The 23,221-nt window shown below is 35.4% G+C and overlaps 2 protein-coding genes across 2 annotated transcripts; both read right to left on the bottom strand.

Moving 5' to 3' along the window:
• Window positions 1-1,151: 1,151 nt before the first annotated feature.
• Window positions 1,152-6,889, bottom strand: LOC113777084. The gene is made up of 9 exons (XM_027322129.1): window positions 6,751-6,889; window positions 6,067-6,557; window positions 5,860-5,961; window positions 5,546-5,627; window positions 5,416-5,436; window positions 5,216-5,276; window positions 2,087-2,166; window positions 1,815-1,922; window positions 1,152-1,704 (listed from the first exon to the last, which is right to left on the bottom strand). The coding sequence occupies exons 1-5, from the start codon at window positions 6,887-6,889 to the stop codon at window positions 5,420-5,422; spliced, it is 831 nt and encodes a 276-aa protein (XP_027177930.1). The 3' UTR covers window positions 1,152-1,704; window positions 1,815-1,922; window positions 2,087-2,166; window positions 5,216-5,276; window positions 5,416-5,419.
• A 3,883-nt stretch (window positions 6,890-10,772) lies between these two features.
• LOC113777083 (putative late blight resistance protein homolog R1A-3) lies at window positions 10,773-14,573 on the bottom strand. The gene has a single exon (XM_027322128.1). It carries the CDS (start codon window positions 14,571-14,573, stop codon window positions 10,773-10,775), a length of 3,801 nt encoding a protein of 1,266 aa, XP_027177929.1.
• Between the last annotated feature and the right edge of the window lie 8,648 nt (window positions 14,574-23,221).

The raw sequence follows: 23,221 nt of genomic DNA, 5'->3' as shown, positions 1-23,221 counted from the left end.
ATATAAAAATTTGCAAATATAAAAAAATTACTATACTGTTAGTTCATAAAAAGTTAATTCTAGAAATAATTTCTTCAATTTGATTGTGTACTTGCAATCAAATTCTCAAAATCTATACTTTTGACATAAGATTGGCTTTGTAAAACACGTTAATTTAAAAGAAATTCAGCTGATCTAGAAAACATAAAAATTGGTAAATAATTATCACACTACATTTTCCGTGTAAAAAAAAATCCTAATACAAACTACAATTAAAGTTGATTTCTTTTGGTCTTGTGCTTTTGTAGAAACTTCATGCTTAACCATGGAGCAATTTTTTGTACTAGATAATGATGGTTGAGAGGTGTTTTGTGAATTTTTCTTTGGGAAATTGCTTAGAATGTCTCTCACATATTGTAAAATGACTTTTTCCTTACCTTATTTTTAAAAATGTAATTTTATATCCCTTATAAATTTACATATATAAAATTTGGTTTCTACTTAGGTTTTTGACTTATTCTTGACTGGAATTTATCACGAGCCTTATACGTGATCATTTTTTGGGATAAAAATGTCAAATCACATTTCACATAATCCGATTTATAGTCCCTCACAATTTATAAGATGAATTTTTTTTGTCCCTTACATTTGACAAAATAAATTTTTTCATCTTTCATTGATCATGTGTACAAATAATTTTTTCTTTTTTTCAAAATTCATGTATATATCTATTTGATTTCACCTAAACAGTATGAATAACATGTAATATATCTCTATTTAATTTTATCTGAACAAGCTAATTGTAGTTGTAGGTGAAATCACATAGACATATACATGAGTTTTAAAAAAAAATTATGCATACACATGATCAATGAAGAATGAAAAGAATTCATTGTATAAAATGTGAAGAATGGAAAATTTTATTTTTGTAAAATGTGAAGAACGAAAAAATTCATTTTATAAAATGTCAGAGACTATGAATTGGATTATGTGAAATATAATTTGACAATTTTACCCCTAAAAATAATCACGAGCAAGATACAGAGTATATTCCACCTAAAAACTAATTAGAAACCTAGATAGAGATCAAATGGATCAATGTAAATTCATAAGAGATGTAAAATTACACTTTTAAAAGTGAGGAATAAAAAAAGTCATTTCATAAAATACAAAAGACATTTTAAACGATTTTTCCTTTTCCTTTTAATTGAGTTATATTGGACATTACACAATGAAGTCCTATGTAATTATGATATTGTTTCTAACACGATGTTTGTGGGCGATGAGACTATTCACAGGTGGATACAATGATGATCCTAAGATAGTCATGTGAGACAGATGGGGATTCTGATGAAATGGTTCATTGAAGCTACCTTTTCTTTTTCTTTTCTTTTTTTTTTGTTTTGGTGAAAATTGAATTATCATTGAGCTGGTACTCTTTAAACCCCTGTCCGAGTCTTGAAAATGGAGTATGGAACTGTTCAAATCAAGGCTAGAATCTCTCTATGATGTCGCATCTCTGATGATAAGAATAGGCATTGGCTTTTGGAATGAAGAGGACGAGTCTCAACTTCTTGCTTCTGTTTAGATCATCTCCAGCTCCATCCAGTTGGCTGCATCCAAGCATTGCAAGTTGACTGTAATTTATCCTGACATTTATTACTCATCATCAGATGAACTATCTACATCTGGTCGCAACCCAAAGTCATCTACAGCAGCTGTGCCCTGCATCGGCAAGAAAGGCAGAATTTCGACAAGCAAATGAGATGGGATGTTGCGTTACAGAATGGCTATCTAACACTCCAGAAAAAGGAATGATTTCGAGGGATTCTCACTGGCATCTTATCCCAGTCCTTCAACTTAGAGTTTGTTAACATGTAATTATCACGCAATGGCGCCCATGCAGGAGCATCAACAGAACCAGTGCCAGCAGATGCACCAATCTACACATAGTATAGCAAATTAATTGACTGCCTTATTAAGAATTTAAAAGGGCAAAAAAATTGATGAAATCCAAAATATGTCATGCACAAAGAAAAAAAAAGGTAGAAACAGAAAGCAATTTAGTTCAAACACCACGACTAGGAACAAACATGTAGAGATTGACCTTTTCTATGCTCCCGGTTTTTTGGGAAGGGGTCCAGCCCAAGACTGAGAAAAAAGCCTCTTTCCTCCGCTTCTTAATTACTGCAGGTTTAAGATAACAGCAAAAATATCCATATCACTCGATGTTAAAAAAAATGAGAAATTGTATAAAGTTGCTCAAGAGTGAAAGCACTTAACGTTGGTGCACAGATTAAAAAGAAAGGCAAATTAAACCTAATCGATGCAACTATGTACTTTACCAGCCAAGAAACTCCCGACAGCCAAGAAAGGCAAATTAAAACTAATCAAAATGATTATAACCTCAGCTCCCAAAGGGATACTCAATAGATGCAACTATGTGCTTTACCAGCCAAATTCATGTATGCTTTGAAGGCCACAAGCAGTGAGATGTACATTATGATTACTATTTAAGTGCACAAATGAGATGGAGATCACCACCTCCCAGCTGAAATGAAATTATCATTTCCTAACTTTCATGCTAAAACAATTCCTAATAAAGGTTGACATGAGGTCACCATTTCATAATCACAGCATAAAGGACATGTATTAGCTTAAATTTGAGTTGAAATATCATGTCAATGTACTTTTGCAGCTCAGGGAGAATTACAAATAAATCCCCTTAACTAGACAATCAAAAACCTACTTGTTTCTTTCTAAAACTGATTGAAAAATGACTAATCAGAAGACCACACTTTTCAGTTGCAATACAACCACTTGAAGTAGTAGCTCTGCCTAATATTACAGAGGAGGCAGTGTGAGAGCAAGTTTCGGCAGAGTGAACATTTGTAATTTTGAAGCTCGATAAATATACTCTCTCTCTCTCTCTCACACACACACACACACAGTTCTCTGGTTATCCCATGCACTACAAGCTAGATAAAAAGAGACCAACATCATATTTAAACTACAAAGTATCTTCATATGACATCTCAAGTTCCAACTATGGAAATTTGCTGCTTTCCAATTTAGGCACAATGATCTGCAACTAATACTAGTTCAGAAGACTTGTATTATAAGGCAAGTAGAAGTGGGCAAGTACATAGTCTTCATGATCACACACAGGTTTAGGAAAACCAAGAGAAAACCTTGAATTGGGCTGTTCTTTGCAAATCATCAAGTTCTTAGACAAAAACAAGTTATAGTATTTAAAACTGATTAGTGTTAACTACATCTGAAGGCTCTAAGAAATTAAATAGGTAAGTTATATCTCTAGAGAAGAACTTAAAAAAAGTAATCTGTATCTTCTAATCCTAATGGCTAACATCCTCATGTAATTCAATTCCTTCCTTCCGGTCCAGATCTCAGTAAACTTCCATCCACTCCCTTGGCTCGTATGACACTTGTCCATGCAATTCGAGTTTTACGTAGACTTTGTACCATCAGAAGAATCTCCGCCATCAAAAATATTTCCACCAAAGAAGATGTTGTCAAAGGAGATGCAATTTATGATAAAGAACAAAATTAAACTGATTTACGTAGCTCAACAAGAAAACTTTTAAGCCTGACCACTAAATGGAATTTTAATCTAAATAGCTTATTATTTCTTTTTATTTTAAATTACTAAAGTCCTAAAGCATTTGACTAATTATCGTTTTTCTTCACATGCTTTCTACTTATCTAAAACTCTCTCATCTGTAATCTAATCTAATAGAAAACCTGTATCAGTTCTCAATGATTTGAAGCTTCATCCTCTTGAGGATTCCCAATTACAACAGCTGGCTAAGAATCTGCATATACGTCTTAAGTCTTAACTATGGACTGGAATCTGATCAAAACCAAATCTTTCATCCTAATTTCATGTAATTCCTTACCTTTTGACTGCAACCTGTTGTTATCCAACTTATCTAATGGGATTTAACCAGCATCATCTTAATAATGGTTTCTTATATTTGCAGACATCAATGGTCAATATGTAAACCAGGATATCACTGATCACCAAAAATGAAAAAAAAGAATAGACAACCAGTTATAGCCTAAATTAACTGCTCAGAAAAGCATCAAATGCTGAGATTCGTCACCTATAGCTTTCTCCAGTAAAAGTCTCAATTTCTTTTTATTTGATTGGAGATAAATTTGACACACAATCTCACACTCCTATATTTAGTTCTTAGCATAGCATAAAACTTTAACACAAACAACCCTTTGCTACTACTGTCAATATCCAACCGAAGATAAAGTTCCATAGCAACACATTCTGTAATAACTACTACATTGTGAAATGAAAAAACAAGGTACATTATTTCACTGGCAATAGAAGGTTAACTATCAATTATCCTTGTTAATTGTGGTTTTATATCTTAAACGAAATTCTTTTATACAATGATGACGCTTTGCACAAATTCCATCCGCATCCCAAGATGAAACTCCAAAAAACTCATGCAGAAAGAAATTCATGAAGTAACATGTCATCAGACAAGTTCATGACTACTGCTTAACAATTCAGGGATCATGGCATGATCCAGAGCAATTCGCCATTAAAATTTCGAGGTGAAAACATTCTAAAATTAAACCAGCTTGAAATTGCACCCCATACAACTTAAGGATAAAAAACAGAGTAAGGATTGAAGGCGTGAATTAGTAATGAAGCACCATAATCCTCCTGGGAAGGAAGTTTTGCTCCCTAATATTGTTAGCACTCTTCTAACCACACACTGAAAGGGACAGAGGAATTCATCTTAAAGAGAGCAACTGACTAACACGAACCTGTGTACAAAATTAATTATAATTGATTACCTCAGGTTGTCTACTGTGATACAAGCAGCAGTAATACTAGAAAATCTCAAACCCAGCACATATACGTTCTAGTGACTGTAAATAAGGAAGTTATGTTAATTTCTTGGTTGAGGATCCCCATTATAATGCATTTTTTGGAGCAAGAGAAAGCTTTTGATAGACATTTCGAACCAAGTAACTAAAGCCTCAAAGTCTGAATACAAATTCAAAAAGTAAAAGAGAAGGTATTGATGAATATCAAGTCAAAGAAAAATATTTGGCTTCAAAATTAGATTGTTGTGAGAACAGAAGCTAAGGGAAAAGATAATAGGAATAAATACCATGTACTTGAAGCAAGGACCTTGTTGTTAAAAAATAATACATCAAAGTTTGAAATGTTGAATTGATTCAGTCCTACCATTTTCATCTTTCAACCTTGAGGGATTCAGTCCTCTCTGTGAGTGTTGTGCCTTATTGACCTGTATGCCATATAAATAATCATTTAAGTACCACAAAGTTCATCTACATAAACCACAAAAACTAGAATAAAAAGAAACTACCAGTCATATTTAGTTGGAAACAAAATCTGAAAATAATAGGTTTGGAGAAGCCACTTACAGCATTAAATAATTATGACCACTGGAAAGCACAGCAAGACACGTGAAACACAGAAGCTTCATCAGTTAAAAAATAGACCTTTATTTTCCTTGCAGAACAATTATTCCATTATCAATAAAGTCAGGAATACCTCCTCTAGTAGCAACTCCAATGAGATGCTTTTCATGTGAATCCAAATAATTAGCAGCCTTCACATGCCCCTTCTCTCCAACCTTTTGATGCAAAGAAAACCAAATCACGTGAGAACTAATTATAATGGAAAAGGCAAAATTTGCACTAATTTGACCATTAAGGCTAAACTTCACTCATGTAAAACTCAATGAAATTACATTTTCTAAATTCCGCTACTTGAACCTAAACATGAAAATAACAAATTTTTTTTTTTTTTTATCAAAACGGCAACAATGAAAATAACAAAATAACTAAACAAATTCATCAATATACCAGGTGTTTTTCCTTCTTTGCCTCACCCTTAACCTTTCTCTCTGCTTCTTCTTCAGCTAGCTTCTCGGCAACAAGTTTTTTATGTGCTGATAACACAGGACCCTACCAAAAAGAAGAAGCGCCCCTAATCAAATTCAATCACAGTTACAAAAATAATCTCCAAACATGATCAATAGCAGAAGTCAAGAATTTGTTAAGCATACTCACCAGTACATCATGATCGGTTGAAGCAGTTTTCTTGGTAATCTTCTTGAATGCCAACCTAAAAGCCTTACAACCCTCTGAAAATCTCATTACTCCTGGCTGAATTTCACCATCTTCATCCTCCGAAACCTCAATTTTCTCTTCACCATTCTCTTCTCCTTCTTCCTCACTATCCGAAAATTTCGACTCAAACCCACCTTTTACCTCATTTTTCACTACTCCTGACTGCTCTTCTCCCCCCTTCAAATTCCAGTCTTCTTCTTCCACCTCATCATCATCTGAATTATAGCTTCTAGCCTTTTTCTGAAGAAACTTTTTCATCTTTTTATCCATTTTCTTAACCCTCCCATCTTCTGAACCAGGCCCTAAAGTTCTCACATTTTTCTTGTTTTTGGATTTTTTAGAACTCCTTTTCTTCCATTCCTTCCTCCTTTTGACACCCTCTGCTGCAGTTCTTCCATCATAGATTGCCAAATATAACAATCTTCGTTCCCCTAAGCATATAAAGAAAAAAAGCAAATAAATTTCTCACAAACAACACGGAGGGAACTAAGAATAAATTAAAGAAAATTATCTCAGTAAACTTACTAGCGACTCCATCAAAATTTTGAATTTAGGCCACAATTAAGAACTGACTGGGTTAAAAATTAAGCTGGGGCAGAATTTGGGACATGAATTTAATCTTACCTACTGTCCGCAGGGGTGCTACTGCCGCGTGCAAGATACCGGCTGATGGGACTGTAATCTCGGTAGCTGTCAGTCTGCTAAAAACGATTGACAAGCAAGAGCCGAGAGAAACTGTGGCCCGAGAGGAAACACAAGTCATCTGAAGATCAGGCCAGGAAAAAACAGGCCAAAAAAAAAAGGAAAATCGCTAATTTAGTCCCTAACCTTTTTTGCTAGTGTCCATTTGGTCCCTATCTTTTAATTTTGTCCAATTTAATACCTAAACCTATTTTTCACTTTCAATTAAGGAGCGCTGCTGCGGCGCCACCAAGAAAATCGAACATGATTCCTAATTGACCGACAAAAGAGGGGTATTTTGAAACATCATTAACGGGTCGTTAATTAAATTGGGTAATCTGATAAATTACACACCAAAATCCTTCAGAACAAAACAAGATAAAAAAAAAATAAAACCTGTAGAAATAAAAAAACCAATTCCCACAAGCATAATTCCGAAAGCATCATTTACTAAATACTGCACGGAAGTCAGAACTTCACATAGGTGAATTTTGTTTCCTTTCCCATCTTAGTTATCTCACATAATCAAATCCAAATTACTCAGCGAGAAAAGAAATGAACTTACACCTTTAATTTTCCCAAAAAAAAAGAACCTTAAAATCGAAAAAAACACATCCCAAGAAAAGAGCCAACAAAATTGATAAATTTCCCACCATAAGCAATGCTAAGGTTTTGTTCAGCTAAAGGCAAATCCTAGACAAACCAACTTTTGTCATCAATTTTAGCAAACAAATTCAAAATTTCTCCCTCCAATTCTATTATACCCACAACAAGATTTTAAATTTCTGCCTAAAAAACCAGAAAGACAAAAGAAAAAAAATTGACAAAGATGAGCCACAAATATGCATAAAAAGTAAGTAAACCAAGATATAGAAAGGCAACTTACCAGAAATTAGGCAATGGAGTTTGAGAAGAGAGGTTTAAGGTTAGAGCTGTTAAACGAAACCAACTGTTCAGTAACTCGAGTTCGTTTCGGTATTATCGTGTTCGTGAAAGACTCGTTCGAAACCTAAAATGAACCGAGTTCGAACGAATTTTTTTGTTCGATTAATAATCGAGCGAACACCAGCATCTTTGCGAGTTTTAACGAACATTCGCGAACACTAATATGTTTGCGAGTTTTAATGAACGTTCGCGAATATAGACATAATTATCATATGATAAATTTTAGGATTAATTTTATGACTAAACTTTTATATTTGGAGGGTTTTATTTGTTATTTTTATGTTAATGTTAGTTATATAGTTAATGAATAATAGAATTTAATCACTTAGTGCTTTAATTATTTTTTAGAATGATTAATGATTTGTATGGCATATTTAAGGCTTAAAATAATTTGGATTCGGCATTTCGAGCATGTTCACAAATGGCTTGTTTATGTTAAACGAGCCGAACTCGAACATGAACTTTGCTTAACTAACCGAACACGAACACAAGTTTGAAGTTCGAAAATTAACGAACGAACACGAACGTTGTTTGAATCGCTTAACGAACAGAGTTCAAACATAAAATACTTGATTCGATTTGACTCGTTTACAGCTCTATTTAAGGTTAAGGGCTTTAGTTTATAAGAGTAGAACAAAAAGGTAAATGGTAAAGTGAACAGTAAAAATATGTTTTTACTATTTACATTCTCTCTTGGGTTAATTTCTTGGGGGTAAAAGTACAATTGCTAATTTGATCCCTCGAGTTGTCATGTTCTAACTTCTAACGTTTGCCTGTTTCTTTAGTTTTCATTTGCACCTCGTATAACAGTAGTGTAGTGTAGGAGTTTGTGTAAAATGACTTTTTTAACCTTTATTGTGAATTTACTATATTAACCTTAAATTATAGTCTTAATTCAAGGTTGGCTTTTTAAGAATATCATGCTAACCAATCAATTAGAAGTTGTTAAGATAGTTTTAATTGAATATATCATCAGTGGATTTTTTTTTTTTTTTTGGTAAGTGAGAGGTCTCGAACCCAAGACCTATGACTTACATTACTTTCCCCTGTACCACCCAACCAATCCCACCCTCCAGTGGATCAATTTGTTTTCTGTCATTACAACCACAACTATTTTGAATTCTTTTTATTTTTTCTGAAGAGATTTTAAAAGTTCTTCCTGACTACTAGACCAACCAAGTGGTTAACTCTTTTTAAGTTATTGAATTTGTATTAATTACTATCCTTAATATATCTTACTAACCAAGTGACCCCTTCTCCCTTAAAATTCCATTCGTTTCCAATTTCTTTCCATATAATGCTTTCAGTTTAGCAATCAAGACACATCGACAAATAAAAAAAATTAATCAATACCATTTTTCATCTTTTCTATCTTTATTTTTTCTTTAATCCAAAAGTTTTTGATTGCATTATATGGTTTTACCAATCTGTAGAAATAGGCCTAAAAACAGTCAGTAGGAATTAGATTCAAGCATTCAGTTGTAGTTTTCATCCCCCTTCTATGGTTTTATTGATTCTCCCTGTTTTCCGTATTTGCTTAATTCTCCAGAAACCCCCTCCAGCAAAGGAAGTGCACAAAGAAGATCAAGTCGCCAAAGTTAATATCAGATGTGGAAGCCTCATCACAAGTGAAATTCATGCACATGGATCCCAAAATGCTCATGGTTCTACTGAACTTCAGAGATTGAATTAAGTGGTAATGATGCATTCAGGATGTAAAGTGATTTTTTTTGTTTATTCTTTGTATGAATTTTGAAAAAGTTGCACCTGTTTTTTTCTTTAATATCACTCGTTCTTTTTACCCTTTTTCAAATATCACCTTAGAAAATTATATCCGAGAAACAACAATAATTACATTACTGAATGTCCCTATTTTATGTAATCTTCTAAAAGTTGCTTCTGTAATATCTTCTTTTTCCAATGCACGTGCTCAAATTTTTCTCTGTTGTTATGTGATAAAAAATTTCAGTAAAATGGAGTATAAAAATGTAATTATTTTCACCAAAACGTAGATGAAAAAAATCATGAACGAAAAAAGATAAGTTGGAATGCACAAAGTAGTTTTGCCTAAAAATATACTTTGATTAGTAAAGATGTTGGCTTTAGAAAAGGTAAATGGGAAAAAAAAAGGCTCCGCTATTTGAATATATTAATGAGTGTGTTTGGATAAGAGATCATTTGGAAAAAAAATTATTTCAAATATTATATAACATTTTTTGTGATGTGATATATATAAGATTAAAAAAAAAGTTGTTGAAAATTGTGTTTATGATGTAAATAGGATGATATTTACAAATTTTTTTCGCCAAATTAGACTATCCAAACGGATCAATTGTCTTCTTGTGCCAACAACGAACTTAAAAATAATGAAAAGATGTATGTCTTTTCACCCTAGGGACCAAGGTGCAACAAATATAATATTACACAACAAGAATAATAAAAAGAAGAAAACAGAAAGAACTAATTTAAGGGACTTGACTTGAGCATGCAGGAAGACGACCACCTACTAATTTAAGGGGGATTTGGACATCATCTTTTTAGGTTGAATTAATCCACCAGATGTACATTGTAGAAAATGGAGAGGAGCTCAAGCCCCTAATTTAAGCACTCCTTCCCACTTAATATGTAACTTCTTTTATATACAATAGTTCCAAAGGTAAAAAGCAACATAACCAAGTTTCTTTTCCCTTTTTTTCTTGTGTCTTCTTAATATTTGTTGCAATAAAACAAAAGGGATGCTTCAACATATTAATTAATTGAGTGTATGGTTCTTTGTTGAGGAAAAAGAGAAGCAATTAAAAAGTTTCTGTACTACTCTGACCGAAATACAAAGAAGGAAAAGTGTATCTTGCGTGCGTATAAACTTGTGCTTAGCTAACTATAAGCATCATATCAATCTGTAGCAGAATTGAAAAAAAGAATTGACATTTTATGGCTAGCTGCATCTAGTCAACAACAAAAAAGGGGGATTCTCCAGAAATTGCTTTCAAGAAACTTGAATTAGACTTCTTGTGAGGGATTTACCATCCTTCTTCGTCTTCGCTGGAACTCCATGTATCAATGCAATCTTCAATTAAGATCTTTAGAATCTCATTTCCCATATCTATCTGTTCTTGTTGAATTTGCTTCACTGAATTTACAACAGACTTGCGACACCCACTCACCTCAATCATTTCAAGAGTCGGACATTCCCCTAAACAAGAAGGCACCTCTTCCAACATCCAACAATTGTGCACAATCAATTTCTCAAGACGGGGAAAATTATCAGAAGATGCAGTCCAGCTGCGAAAGCCCCACAACCTTGACAATTTCAAGACTCGGAGCTTAGGGAACTCCTCTTCTTTCATTTCCCATTCTTCCCCAACGAAGGAGCCATCGAGTAATTTAAGCACTTCAAGTTTGGGCAACTTTCCAATTGTTGAAATTTCACTCCATGGCTGTTTAGTTATTCGGAGTGTCAACTTCTTCAAATTCAAAGGGAATTTAAATCTGTACCTATCAAAGTAACGCAGAGTAAGTGATTCTAGTTGATTCAAACAGTCAAACATGAGAATCCCGTCGCCAACTCTGGTAGGTTCTTCTCTTGATGCCGTCTTCTTACATCTTAGCCTGCGGATGTTTGGTAACTTTGTCAGTATCTTTTGCAAGCTTTGAGAGGAGGGGTCAATGGCAAGGCTTAAACTGTCTAAACGATCTAAACCTGAGGATACTTCAAGATTTTCAACAGGAAAAATAAAACCAACTTCGGGATTTGTAGTCCATAGATGCCTCAATGTCTTCATGTTCCAGATAGTCTTGGGTAACAATAAATCAGAGACATATTCTCCTCGTACCAGAAAAGTTTGTAACCTTGAGAGGTCTGCTATTGCAGCTGGGATAGAATCTATCAAGTAAAGACGAAGAGCCAAGTATCTCAAGTGAGCAAGCAGAAGTACTTCCATCGGAAAATATTCAACAAACACCAATTTCCCCAAATCCAACACTCTTAGAAGTTTAGGTAACCAAAACCCCAAATCATCCTCCTTAAACGATAACAAACTGCGGGCATTGGGAAATTCTAGCATTGACTCCCGAATCATCAAATTCCTAGCACTTCGATCACAAACTCGAAGGGGGTTGCTTGGGCTAGTAAGAATAAAACAATCATTCTGACTATGCAAAATATGTAGAAAGTTTTCTTCTTGGGCTTTTTTCACACAAAACTCGTGTACCAAATCATGAACTCGGCAGGCTTTGGCACCACCCTTAATTCTTTGTTCGGAAACTATAACTAAACTTCTATCAACCAGATCCTTCAAGTAGTCATCTGCCACATCCTCTAATCTCATTCCTTCGGTCTTTCGTACAAATCCTTCAGAGATCCAGAGCCAAAACAACCTTCGGACGGGAACGTTTTTGTCTTCTTGAAATGCACCAAAGTAAAGAATGCACGGCTTCAAATCATCCGGTAAATGAGTGTAACTCAGCTCAAGTGTCTTCATGCAGTATTCATCATCAAGAACAATACTAGAAGTTAGACTCTTTGTAACTTCTTTCCAGCAGTCTTCTGCAGTATTAGCAAGAATTCCAGCAACAAGGACAACTGTGAGAGGTAAGCCCCTACAAGATTTTGCTATTTGAGAAGCAACTCCACTTAATCTTGGAGGACAACCTTTTTTGCCAAATAGCTTTTTCTGTAGCAAATTCCAACTCTCTTCGTCGGTAAGGCGGCGGAGATGGTGAACCTTGCTATCAGGTTTGAATTGCAGAGACAAATTCTGCAATCTGCTCGTGATGAGAATCCTGCTTCCATTGGCGTCATCGGGCAATGATCTCTCCAACAAATTCCAAGCCTTAGCGTCCCATAAATCATCCAAAACCAAGAGATACTTATTTCTCAACAAAACTTGTTTTAGCTTTACAGCCAAATCATGTTCATCCATCTTTTGATATTGTTCAAGTTTCCCAGATTCAATACCACCCAATATCTGAACTAACATGTTGTGCATGCTATATGATTGAGAAACAGTGCACCAAGCACGAATATTGAAATGCAACATTACTGATGGAGAATTGTCAACTATATTGGCTAATGTGGTCTTACCAAGACCAGGCATACCCACGATGGGAACCACATCCAACTGCCTTGATCCTTCTCTTGTAAGACCATCAGTGATAGTTTTCACCTCGTCGTCGAGAGGCACCAGCTCTTCATTGTACGCGGCGACAGCAACTTGTGATGGCACGCGAGTGAAAGTCTTGGTAACTCCCTTGATGGTTTCACCAACATAGCTTATGCTGTCATAGATCTCTTGAGCCTCAATCTTCATAACATTGATTTCTCTAGCAACATCATCCAAAAAATATTCACATCCATCACCAACAAGTGTCCAGTCAATCACTAACTCTGCTTTATATGCAATCTCCATAACATGACTCCAGAAAGCTTGAAGTTTTTCGTTCTGATTGCGTTGCTCCTTGATTTTCTCCAGAAAAGATCTTAAAAATTCAAAATCTTCTTGGATAGTCTGGATTTTATCCACTGGAAAAGCATTCGAACCATTAATTTCATCAGACCTTGCTAGTTCCTGTAGATTTCTTAGGAGAAAATCCATAGAGCCCAACTCACAGATCCTAGGAAAACCAAATCCCGATACTGATGTTAGTGGATGGACCTGTGTAAATTCTGCCCTCATAAGCTTGAGCACTTTGAGCAAATGAAAAAGAGCAAGATCGGTTTCCTTGGCCAAGCCTTCTTCGATTGGATTCACAAAAAGAGAGAAAATTACAACCGCTGCATCACAGGCCACAACTCCAATAAGATTCTTCATTTCATGGCATAGCTCTTTGAACTTCTCCTGATGCCTGAGAAGGATTGTCAGGAGTCTTAGCCCCTCAACAATTTCGAGCATTTGATCCATAATCGGGACTGGAGTACTAGTACAAGGTTGCAGTAGCTCCATAGTAGTCTGAACGAGACGATCCATAAAGTCAGCTACTGTTTGCTTACTCTTCTCCGGAGCTGAAGTGTCTGATGATATTGATAACTTTGAAGCAGTCAAGACATGGATGTAAGTTTCTAGCACTTGGGGCTCAGTGGGATTAATCTTCTCACTTATTAGCCGTGAAATTTGAGGTTTTACTTCAGGAGGAGGATTATGTCCGGAACGGTCACGCCGCACTATATATCTGAAACAGTCAGACCACGATATAGAAGCCAGGCGAAATGCCTTCATAGACACCTCTTCAGTATGAATCAAGAGACCTATCAATTGCTGACCCTCGACACCGCGAAGCATAGCAAAGCGAATGAAACTCTTCAAGAACATTAGCCGCTCGTCAAGGCGTTTGAAATGGGGTTCTTTAATTTCCTCCAGAATCTCGGAAACAGAATCGATGAAATCAATAACGAGCTCTGGATCTCGCAGCCAGTAACAGTCCAGCAGATAGTTGATGCACGATTCGTTGATAACTGTTTCGAAAAACAACTTGATTGCCTCCAGGAATATGATGAGCTTACTTCCAACACGAGTCGAATGAAGCGATCGAGAATGATCCGAGCATTCACTGCAAACAAATTCAAGATCTTGCATTCTCTTGATAATCAGATCTTGAATTCTGGAAGACGTAACATCCTTCTCCTCCTCATCTTGTTCCAAACAGGTTTCATGGTTCCTCCTCCTCCACAGTGTCAGATACCGATCAAAGCTTTGTAATAGTCTCAGTCCGATCTTCAGATTCCAGACAAGATAAATGTGCTCTGTGCCGGTATCATCCAAGCGGCGAAGATATTCTAGAGCGAACTCGAAGCAACTAGTGCTGCTGCTGCAGGATATCTCCATTATTGTATCTTCTATTCACTCTGAGATCAAATTTGTATAAACATTATTAGTTCAAGGTTTACAACTTTCTCATGATATGAAAATGGTCAAATGTCGTCGGCAAGACACTTTAATTTTCCTGGCCTGGCCTGTGGATACATTAGGGGCCCTTTCCTGGGGCCTAAAGGGATCAGCTTTTGTCTACTTTCGGCCGAAGTGCGTTTCCAAGTAAACGATGCCAAGTCTAGATGCTAAAGCAGTAATAAATGTTTCATAATACTTGCTGTTCATTTTCGATACCCACAAAAACTGTAAATAGTTATAATTTTCATCAATACCATCATTATCCTTGCCAATGCCAACTCAATTAGAAGTTTGAGGGAACCCAAAGCTCCAGACAATATTAAGGTAACAATTCTTCATAAAACTCCAGGTCACATTTGCTAAAAATCCATGCACAAACTCACCAGACAAATTATCCTGCCAATTGAGAAATATGATGGACTTTTAACTGTGATTCTCTTGTCAAAACGAATTGTTTGTACGATGGACTACTGTCTAGGAGGACAGCAATTAGCTAACATAAACCTCAAAGGTATATAATAATGGGTCTAAACCAAACCCTACCTCTCCCCCTTCCTCTTTGGGGCCGGGCACGCTTATTTGGTGGTCTCAGGCTACAAAAATAGAAAAATCATAATTTTGAAGCCAACTTTCTGTTAAATACTTCAACAAGAGTACACACGTTATTTCAAACTAATTACTTTATTTGTATCATTTTCATGTCAACCACTATGAGGATTCTATATTTAGAAGAATATATAATATCGTTCAGTAGAAACATATACGGTTCTCAGTAGAAACTATTTTTTATAAAATATATACGGTATCCTGTTAAAAAATGTATCAAGAAATATTTTATCTTCATGATTGTTGTATCTTCCATTCCGTCTGAGACCCGATTGGAGCAATTATTGAATAGGATAGGTTAGGCTCACTCATAACAAAATAAGTTGAATAAGAGTATTTAAAGAAATTAAAAATTAATTATATTTTTCAATTAGAAAGTGAATTATAATTTGGGATAGATAAAAATGAAAAACAAGACTATTAAAATGGAACTGAAGGAATTATTATAATACTAAAGCAGTAAATAGTTATTCCTTCTATCCTAAAATAATGTTCATTTTTCTTCTGTGATTGTCCTACATTGCCATGCTCACATTTAATGTACATCTTTGTCAATAAATATACTACTACTTATTTTCAGAGTAATAAAAACAACACTAAAACTAGTATTAGGGAAAGGACATATGAGGAAATTACTAAGCAAAAATGATTGCACTAAGTATACATTAATTTACGTATTTTAATCTATATATATAATTATATATATATATAAGTAGAAGTTAGCCTACACTTACGAGAGGTATATTTTTTGGTGTACATACATATGGATGTTCAGTGCATCCTGCGTGTATAACCAACTGGAACATGCGGCATGTAAGATTTTTTTTTTAATAATAAAAAATTTGAATGGTGAACATGGCCATGGATAGGGGTAAGTCTACCAGATTATAAGTCATTTATAGGAGTTCTTACACATTGCTCACCAATACGATCATCATATAGATAGCAGAATTCAAACATACGATTTTTTATAAGGAGGTGGCACGATATTACTAACTGATCCAACTTGTACCGGTAAGGGACATGTAGGAGTGGATGCTAAAGTACAAACACTAGCATATTTGAATGATTTTGCGATTGTGGATGAAAAAGGAAAGAGATAGACTGGTGTATATTTTTATCACATTTTATCATTTTTCCGAGGATGTGCCCATGATGGTTCCAATTGGGCAACTTAACTTACCTGACTTATGATTGCAAGCAAGAGAGGTTTCCATGGACAATTTGTTGTGCATTACCAATTAGCAGTTCCATACACGTTCAAACAAAGTCTTGCTTAATGTATTCAACCCGAACCTGTGTCCTTCAAGAACTTTACGTTAAAAAAAAAAGGAAAAAAATCCCCAGCCTGCCTTGAAAATGCATTCCTAGTGAAAAAATGCATTCCCACAAAATTGATTCTCTCCCAAGTACAACATACAAATACACATAAGGAAGAATCACTATCTATGCACAAAATCAGTGTGTAGGCTCAGTGTGTATAGCACTTCATCATGAAATTTGTCTTCATCATCTATAAACTGCAAAGGATAATTCTCTACATTTTATTCAGTGAACTGCAATTGAAGATCGACTTACATCCAATCAATTGTAATGGTATTGCTCAATATCGCGACTGAAGATAACTAGGAGCAAACAATGTAGAAGATTAGTTTATTAATCCAGTTGCTTCCAAGAAGAAGAGAAAAGACTATAAGATTATTAAAATGATGCAAACACTGGCAAGATACCAACCCAAATACTATAATGCCTTGGGCCATTTGCCCAGTCCACAGGCTAATGATAACATTTTTTTTTCTTAATCTTCTATCATTAACACACGTCATTTCAAATTAAAGAATAGCTATTGACTAAATAATTCCGTTTACTTTTTTTTTGTCTTCCCATTTGATACAACATTCACGAATCTAGAAATAACTAAGGGATGACTAAGAAGGAAGAGAATTGACATTGCTCCCTTCATTTTGGGTTGACACCAACTTAATTAGGAGTTTAAGAACACCTAAAAATCAAAGCATATAACTCCGATAAACTATACCTATTGCGACTACGAATATTCACGTAACATTTCTTAAAAAATTCAAACACGAACTCAACAGACAAATCTTGCCAACTTAGCAATAAAATGAACTTTTAACTGTAATTCTCTTGGCAAAAGGAATTGATTGTCCCTTAGACTACTAGCGGAGGGCAGAAGAAAACTATAGCAATTAGATAGCATAAAAGCCATCATCAAGGCTGAATTGCTAAAGTCATCTTTGCGACAAGAGCTTGCCTCGTCAACTAACAATTATCTACCTGAAAATTATGAAAATACACCGTGATAAATGCAAGGTATTATCCCGACATTGAATTTTCCAGCTGAAAACATAAAACTGAAGAAATAAAACACCCCTTAAAAGAAGTATTGCCCATCATCTTAAATATTTGGGAGAATTTAGGACATGGAAACCGGAAGAACCAATAGTCAAAAATGGTGGGGGACTTTTCAAAAGTTCATAAAGTGGGAATAAGATTCAAAATGCAGTGCAACTATTCAATCAATATTAAATGTAATAAGATTCAGCTTAAATTACCAAAATGTCCAGGAAGAAAAACGCATTCAACTTCTACCAAAATGAATTCCTTCTTCATTTCCCTCAGTCACTCACCACCCTTAACCTACCACCACCAACTTTTCCACAAAAGATCCATCTTACATTCATTCAAAATTCAGGTCAATTTGGATTGCTATATTTTGAATTTTTTTATAGAAAAATATAATGTAGTAATTTGATGTACGAGATGTAAGAAAGCGATTAGAATTCATGAAAAACATAAATTTTTTTGGAAAAATTACAAACTAAACAAGGCTTAAATTTCCCAAGAACTAGATAAGGGAGAAAGTCAATCAATGCTTACTATCTCTCACCAGATTGACAATTATCTATCGCCCAAGTTTGATATCATAACCCTGCCATCCACGGTTGGAATCATTGGTGATGCACTAGAAGCATTTGCAGGGGAGTTTTAGAGGTCAATAATTGCTGTACAAAGTTATCCAATATTTGGACTTTCCTGAATGCAAACTTTAGTTCTAACAGAACTCAAGACTGCTTTCCGGACAATGACAAGTGTCGAGCCTGTGCAATAATAATTATTAAAAAACCCTAATTACCACCACAATTAGTTATAGAACAAATTCGAGTACTGGAGCAGGGATCCTAGGTGTGCAATGGGTTACTTGATTCACCCTGTTCCCGAACAATTTGCTTGATCCGATATACCAGAATTGTCTATAAAAATATTAAATTTGCATACAGTAGCAAGTAGGGTCAATTTCACAAGGAACGGGTAGGAAGTTATTTCTTTCCAAGTCAACAGAGTAAAATTGGGGGATATTTAATGGAGTGAAAATGAAAATAAAATAAACAAAATTCAAAAACTAACTTACCAAGTAAAATTTACTAAAAATAGCAATTAATAAAATTCTACCCAAAGGATCAACTTTTCAGACACGGTCCAATTAAATGATCATCGATACAAAAATATTTCATCCATCCGTCACTAGGTTGGTTATAGTTATCAATAGAGCTGTTAATCGAGCCGAGTCGAGCCGAGTATTTGGCTGCCGAGCTCGACTCGAGTTTAATTCGAGCCGAGCTCTCTTCGTTAGGAAAACTTTAAAATGTGTTCGAACTCGACTTTAAATGTACATGTGGCTCGAGCAGCTCGAACTCGTTTATCACAAACGAGTCGAGCTTCACGAGCTCGAGCTCGAGCTCGTGCAAATTAACCTGCTTCTCTAATCAGAAAACAACCCTAGGTATGATCGTAGGAATTTAATTATCAAGTTAGTTATCAACAAACTCTGACAGCCAGTTCTTCCTTACTTTTTCGACAGTCAAGGTACGACCATTGACTGCTTCTCTAATCAGAAAACAACCCTAGGTATGATCGTAGGAATTTAATTATCAAGTTGCATTAGAACTAGAAGAACCCAACCCTAACCAATAAACATGCTAAGAGAGTTCATTTAAATTAAATCTTGCATTCCCCCAATATAAAGCCAATTATGATGGTTGTCACTAGGTATCAACTAAACGAACAATTACGGATTCTATTTAGTTAATGTAACAGTAGGCTATTAAATTAAATCAAATACTCAACCGTTGATATTCAATTAATAAAATACCTATGAACAATTAATCCAGGAAATGTAGGAATAGCAACAAGTTGGAAGAAATAATGAAAATTCGATTAGATCTCACAGAATTATAAACCGCGCCTTTACGTCGACCTCTGGGTAGAGAAGAAAACTAGCCGCTCCTCATCGTATCAATTTCGCGTGATTTGATTGATTCCAGCCGCACAAACATCAAAGAATTTGGAACGATGAAGTACCGAAGAAAGAAAAAGGAAAAAGTCTTCCTTTTCTTTGCGTTGGTGTTCTACTGAAGTCGAAAAGTACAACGCAAAAGCCAACGAAAATTGTACAAGGCCAAAGCAAAAGCAAAAGTGTCAAAGCTAAAAAGCAAACAAAAGTTTACAATGTCTGACTACTATGGGAAAAGAAAACTAAAGCTAATGTATCAATTAGATGTGAATCTGGCTTTGCTAATTGCTGCTGAAGACCAAAGGAAAAAAACGTCTGACCGAACAAAAGCCAAAGCTCCTCTCTTTATTAGACATGAATTTGGCTTTTTTTTTCCTTCGTTGAAGCCGCCAAAAAGAAAAGAAAAGACTCTGCACTTTACTTCCCCTTTGAAGAGGGTTTTGATCCTCTGCATCTCCGCGGCCCACGTGATTCACTTTTGGTTCTTGATGTTTCACTTGTTTTACCAATTCCGCAGGTCCGGCTTTTAGGTGTAACTCTTCAGTTTTTGCCATGGGCACGCCATAAAATAGAGAGTCTTCTGGAAATTTGCCTCGTGAAAGCACTTTTTACACCAACCACCTACAATTCATACAAATATGAAATATGAGCAAAATCTCAATACTTAGTATAGTAAGTAGCCAAAATTATGACAAAATAACAGTGCAAAATGTGCCCAATTATTGCTCTATCAAATCCCCCCACACCTAGAGAATACTTCCCTCAAGCATTTCGAAACTCAGAAGCCTAATCAAGATAGCAACAGTTTCATAGTCATCTATACTTAACCCAAACATCCCACATTCCCGACAATATCGCCAAAATTAGAACATACCAGACAAGTGGTTATCCAAAGAATATGAACAGTAATACACATCACCTTCAAGAAAATGTATAAATACTGGGAACGCTCAAATCAACATCACAGAATGGAATTACCATAGGCTTGCACATTTATTACATCTCCACCACTGAAAAGTGAACTCAATACAAAAATCAAAGGGACTTTAATAGAGTTGTAATGGGGCTTAGGTAAAAAGGCAGGATAAGAAGGTAAAGATAGAGTGTAATGTGTCAAAAGAATGTCTGATATCCGCTACGTAACCACAATGATTTGCCGGAAAAATTTCACAAGCAAGGCGTTTCCATTTGCTATACCACTGTGCAAGTGTCGAAACTCTCTCTTTTTTTTTCTTTTTTTTTGGAAGAGGAGCCGTCTTGTAAGGTGTGGGCACGCCCTGAAATACAAAGTCTTCTATTCACCAGCTTATCGATAGTTCTTTTTCTCTCTTTTTTTCGATCTCAGATGCACAGAACTGGCACCATACAACTTCTATTCCGACAACACTTGCGACTCTAAATTTATTTGTCTTGCACAAGCAATGAAATTCAGACATCTCTCAACAACACAAGGTTGAACAAGAAAATCTAAAAAGATCCTGGGTTATAAAACACGGCTAACACATAAAAGAGAAGGCTAAAAGCTCAAATTGATTCACTATTGGGAGACAAGATGAAGGCATAGTTTGTAAAAAACTAAAGAAGGTTAAATCCTAAATGCCCTTATCATTTCAAATGCATCCAGTTCAACAAAATGTGGCCTCGACATGTATAAAATAGTAAGTTCTAGAATGCCAATACTATGTGTGATACCCACTCAATCAAACAAAAATAGAGTAAACAAGAATAATGTGCTCATGCATGACTCAAAAGCTCCAAAAAGTTACAAGAATTGGTCAAGTCCAGCACACTCAACATTCAATGATATTGCCCAGGGAAAACAAATGCCCAACTAGCATATTTGACCACATACCTGTGCATCATGATTGTCTAATTCATCATAGCAAAATACTCTAACAAAAGTGAACTAACTAACCATTTTTTTCTGCTTTTTTTCTGAAGCACGAGGAAATGATAAAAATAAACAGAAATAATAAAAGGGAATCACCCTCCCACACCTAAAACTTACATTGCCCTCAATGTAGAAAAGACAAATGAAGTATTAAGAGAAAAAGAGAGAAACTTCTCTGACCACCGAGCGGAGTAGCTAGACACTAAGGGGGAGGAGGGTGAGGCGGAGTGAATCTAATATGAGCAAAGAAAGCCGCTTGATTCTCTGCCTGAATACGGGCAAAGACCTGCATCGCTGCAAGACGGGCACCTAGTCCCTCAACTCGGTCGCCCAGGTCATAGATAGAGTCTTGGAGGGAGCGATATTGGGACTCCCAAGCAAGGGGAGTATGATAGGAGGACGGACCCGTTAATGGCGGAAAGTTACCACTAGGGCGAAATATAATATCCAAAATGTAATATCCACTAGGGTTGCATTCGAATCGAATCGAGCTCGAGTAGTGAGGTAAAATAACTAAGTTCGAACTCGAGCTCGAGCTCGTCAAGCTTTTAAAATTCGAGCTCGAGCTCGAGCTCGACATCAATTTATATTACTCGAGCTCAAACTCGAGCTCGAATTTAATTAAATGTAATCAATTGAAATCAAGCTCAATCAACCTTATTCGAGCTCAATCAAGCCTAATCAAGCTCAAGTAATAAAAATTAATATTTTATATATAATTTTAAATAATCACAATAATAAAAATTAAAATATATATTATAAAAAACTCGATTAACCTCGTTGAGCTTTCAAGTGCGAAATATTGAAGCTCGAGCTTGACTCGTTACTTCTACCAAGCAGCTCGAGCTCGGTCAAAATGAGCTCGAGTCGAGCTGCTGACCGAGTAGCTTGCGAGCTCGAGTCAAGTTACTCGGTTCAGCATCAGCCCTAGTATCCACTAGTTTTTTCTTAGTTCATTAGTATAGTGTAGTTAGTGTAGTTTATCTATCTTGTACTTATAGTTAGATTTGGATGAAAAATTAAGTAGCAAGATGGAGAGTTGAAACTCATATGACAAGTGTAACTTCCCTCCTATCACTTTCTCTTTTGTATTTGGGTTCATATTTAGTTATAATACAAATATGGTCTTTTCTTTCATTCTCTTCATGTTTTGCTAAAGGTTATGCCTAGAGTTATAGATGAATTTTCTATATTTTATTAGTGATATTTAATTGGTTATATGATATTATTTTGAGCAAGTTATGTATCATTTAACCAATTCATGGGACTGGCATGGCTAACACAAGGCAAAGTCATGTCAGTCAAGTTAATAATGAAGAATTGCAAACTTCCAGAATCAACTCGATATAAATTAGTTTCATAGGAGAAAGAGATGGGAGAGATTGGAATCGCAATCCCCAAAAGTAATTTGCAATGAGGAGGTTGGGATATGTGAGATTCATGTAAGAAAATGGTTTGATTATTTCCAATTCTTGTAAGAGATATTCATACTAGGCCATAAAGACTAGAGACTCTGCCCCATAACCTAGCGGAAAATGTGTTTTGAGGGACCTTAAAAGAAGGATATCACTAAAACAATCGAGGGCTTGCAAAATGATTGGTTCAATTGTTCCAGGTTTGGCAAATTTCAAGTATTTAATTTGAGCGATGGATTTTTTAAAAAGGCACAAGTCTAAGGTCCTATCTTCTTTTAAATATGATTTGTCTTTTCATTAGACAGGAAATTCCTAATAAAAAAAGGTCAAAGGCAGAAGAAAGAAAAAAGTTATTTTT

This window comes from Coffea eugenioides, chromosome 7 (assembly GCF_003713205.1).
Source record: "Coffea eugenioides isolate CCC68of chromosome 7, Ceug_1.0, whole genome shotgun sequence".
Classification (NCBI taxonomy): domain Eukaryota; kingdom Viridiplantae; phylum Streptophyta; class Magnoliopsida; order Gentianales; family Rubiaceae; genus Coffea; species Coffea eugenioides.
This window is presented reverse-complemented; position numbering and strand designations above follow the sequence as displayed.

Excerpts from the sequence above, each read along its gene's own strand:
- LOC113777084 (XM_027322129.1), bottom strand. The coding sequence starts at position 6,889 with ATGACTTGTGTTTCCTCTCGGGCCACAGTTTCTCTCGGCTCTTGCTTG. Across the intron at positions 5,962-6,066 it reads CAACCGATCATGATGTACTG|GGTCCTGTGTTATCAGCACA; the intron begins GTGAGTATGCTT and ends TCTTTTTGGTAG. Across the intron at positions 5,628-5,859 it reads CAAAGAAGGAAAAACACCTG|GTTGGAGAGAAGGGGCATGT; the intron begins GTATATTGATGA and ends TTGCATCAAAAG.
- LOC113777083 (XM_027322128.1), bottom strand. The coding sequence starts at position 14,573 with ATGGAGATATCCTGCAGCAGCAGCACTAGTTGCTTCGAGTTCGCTCTA.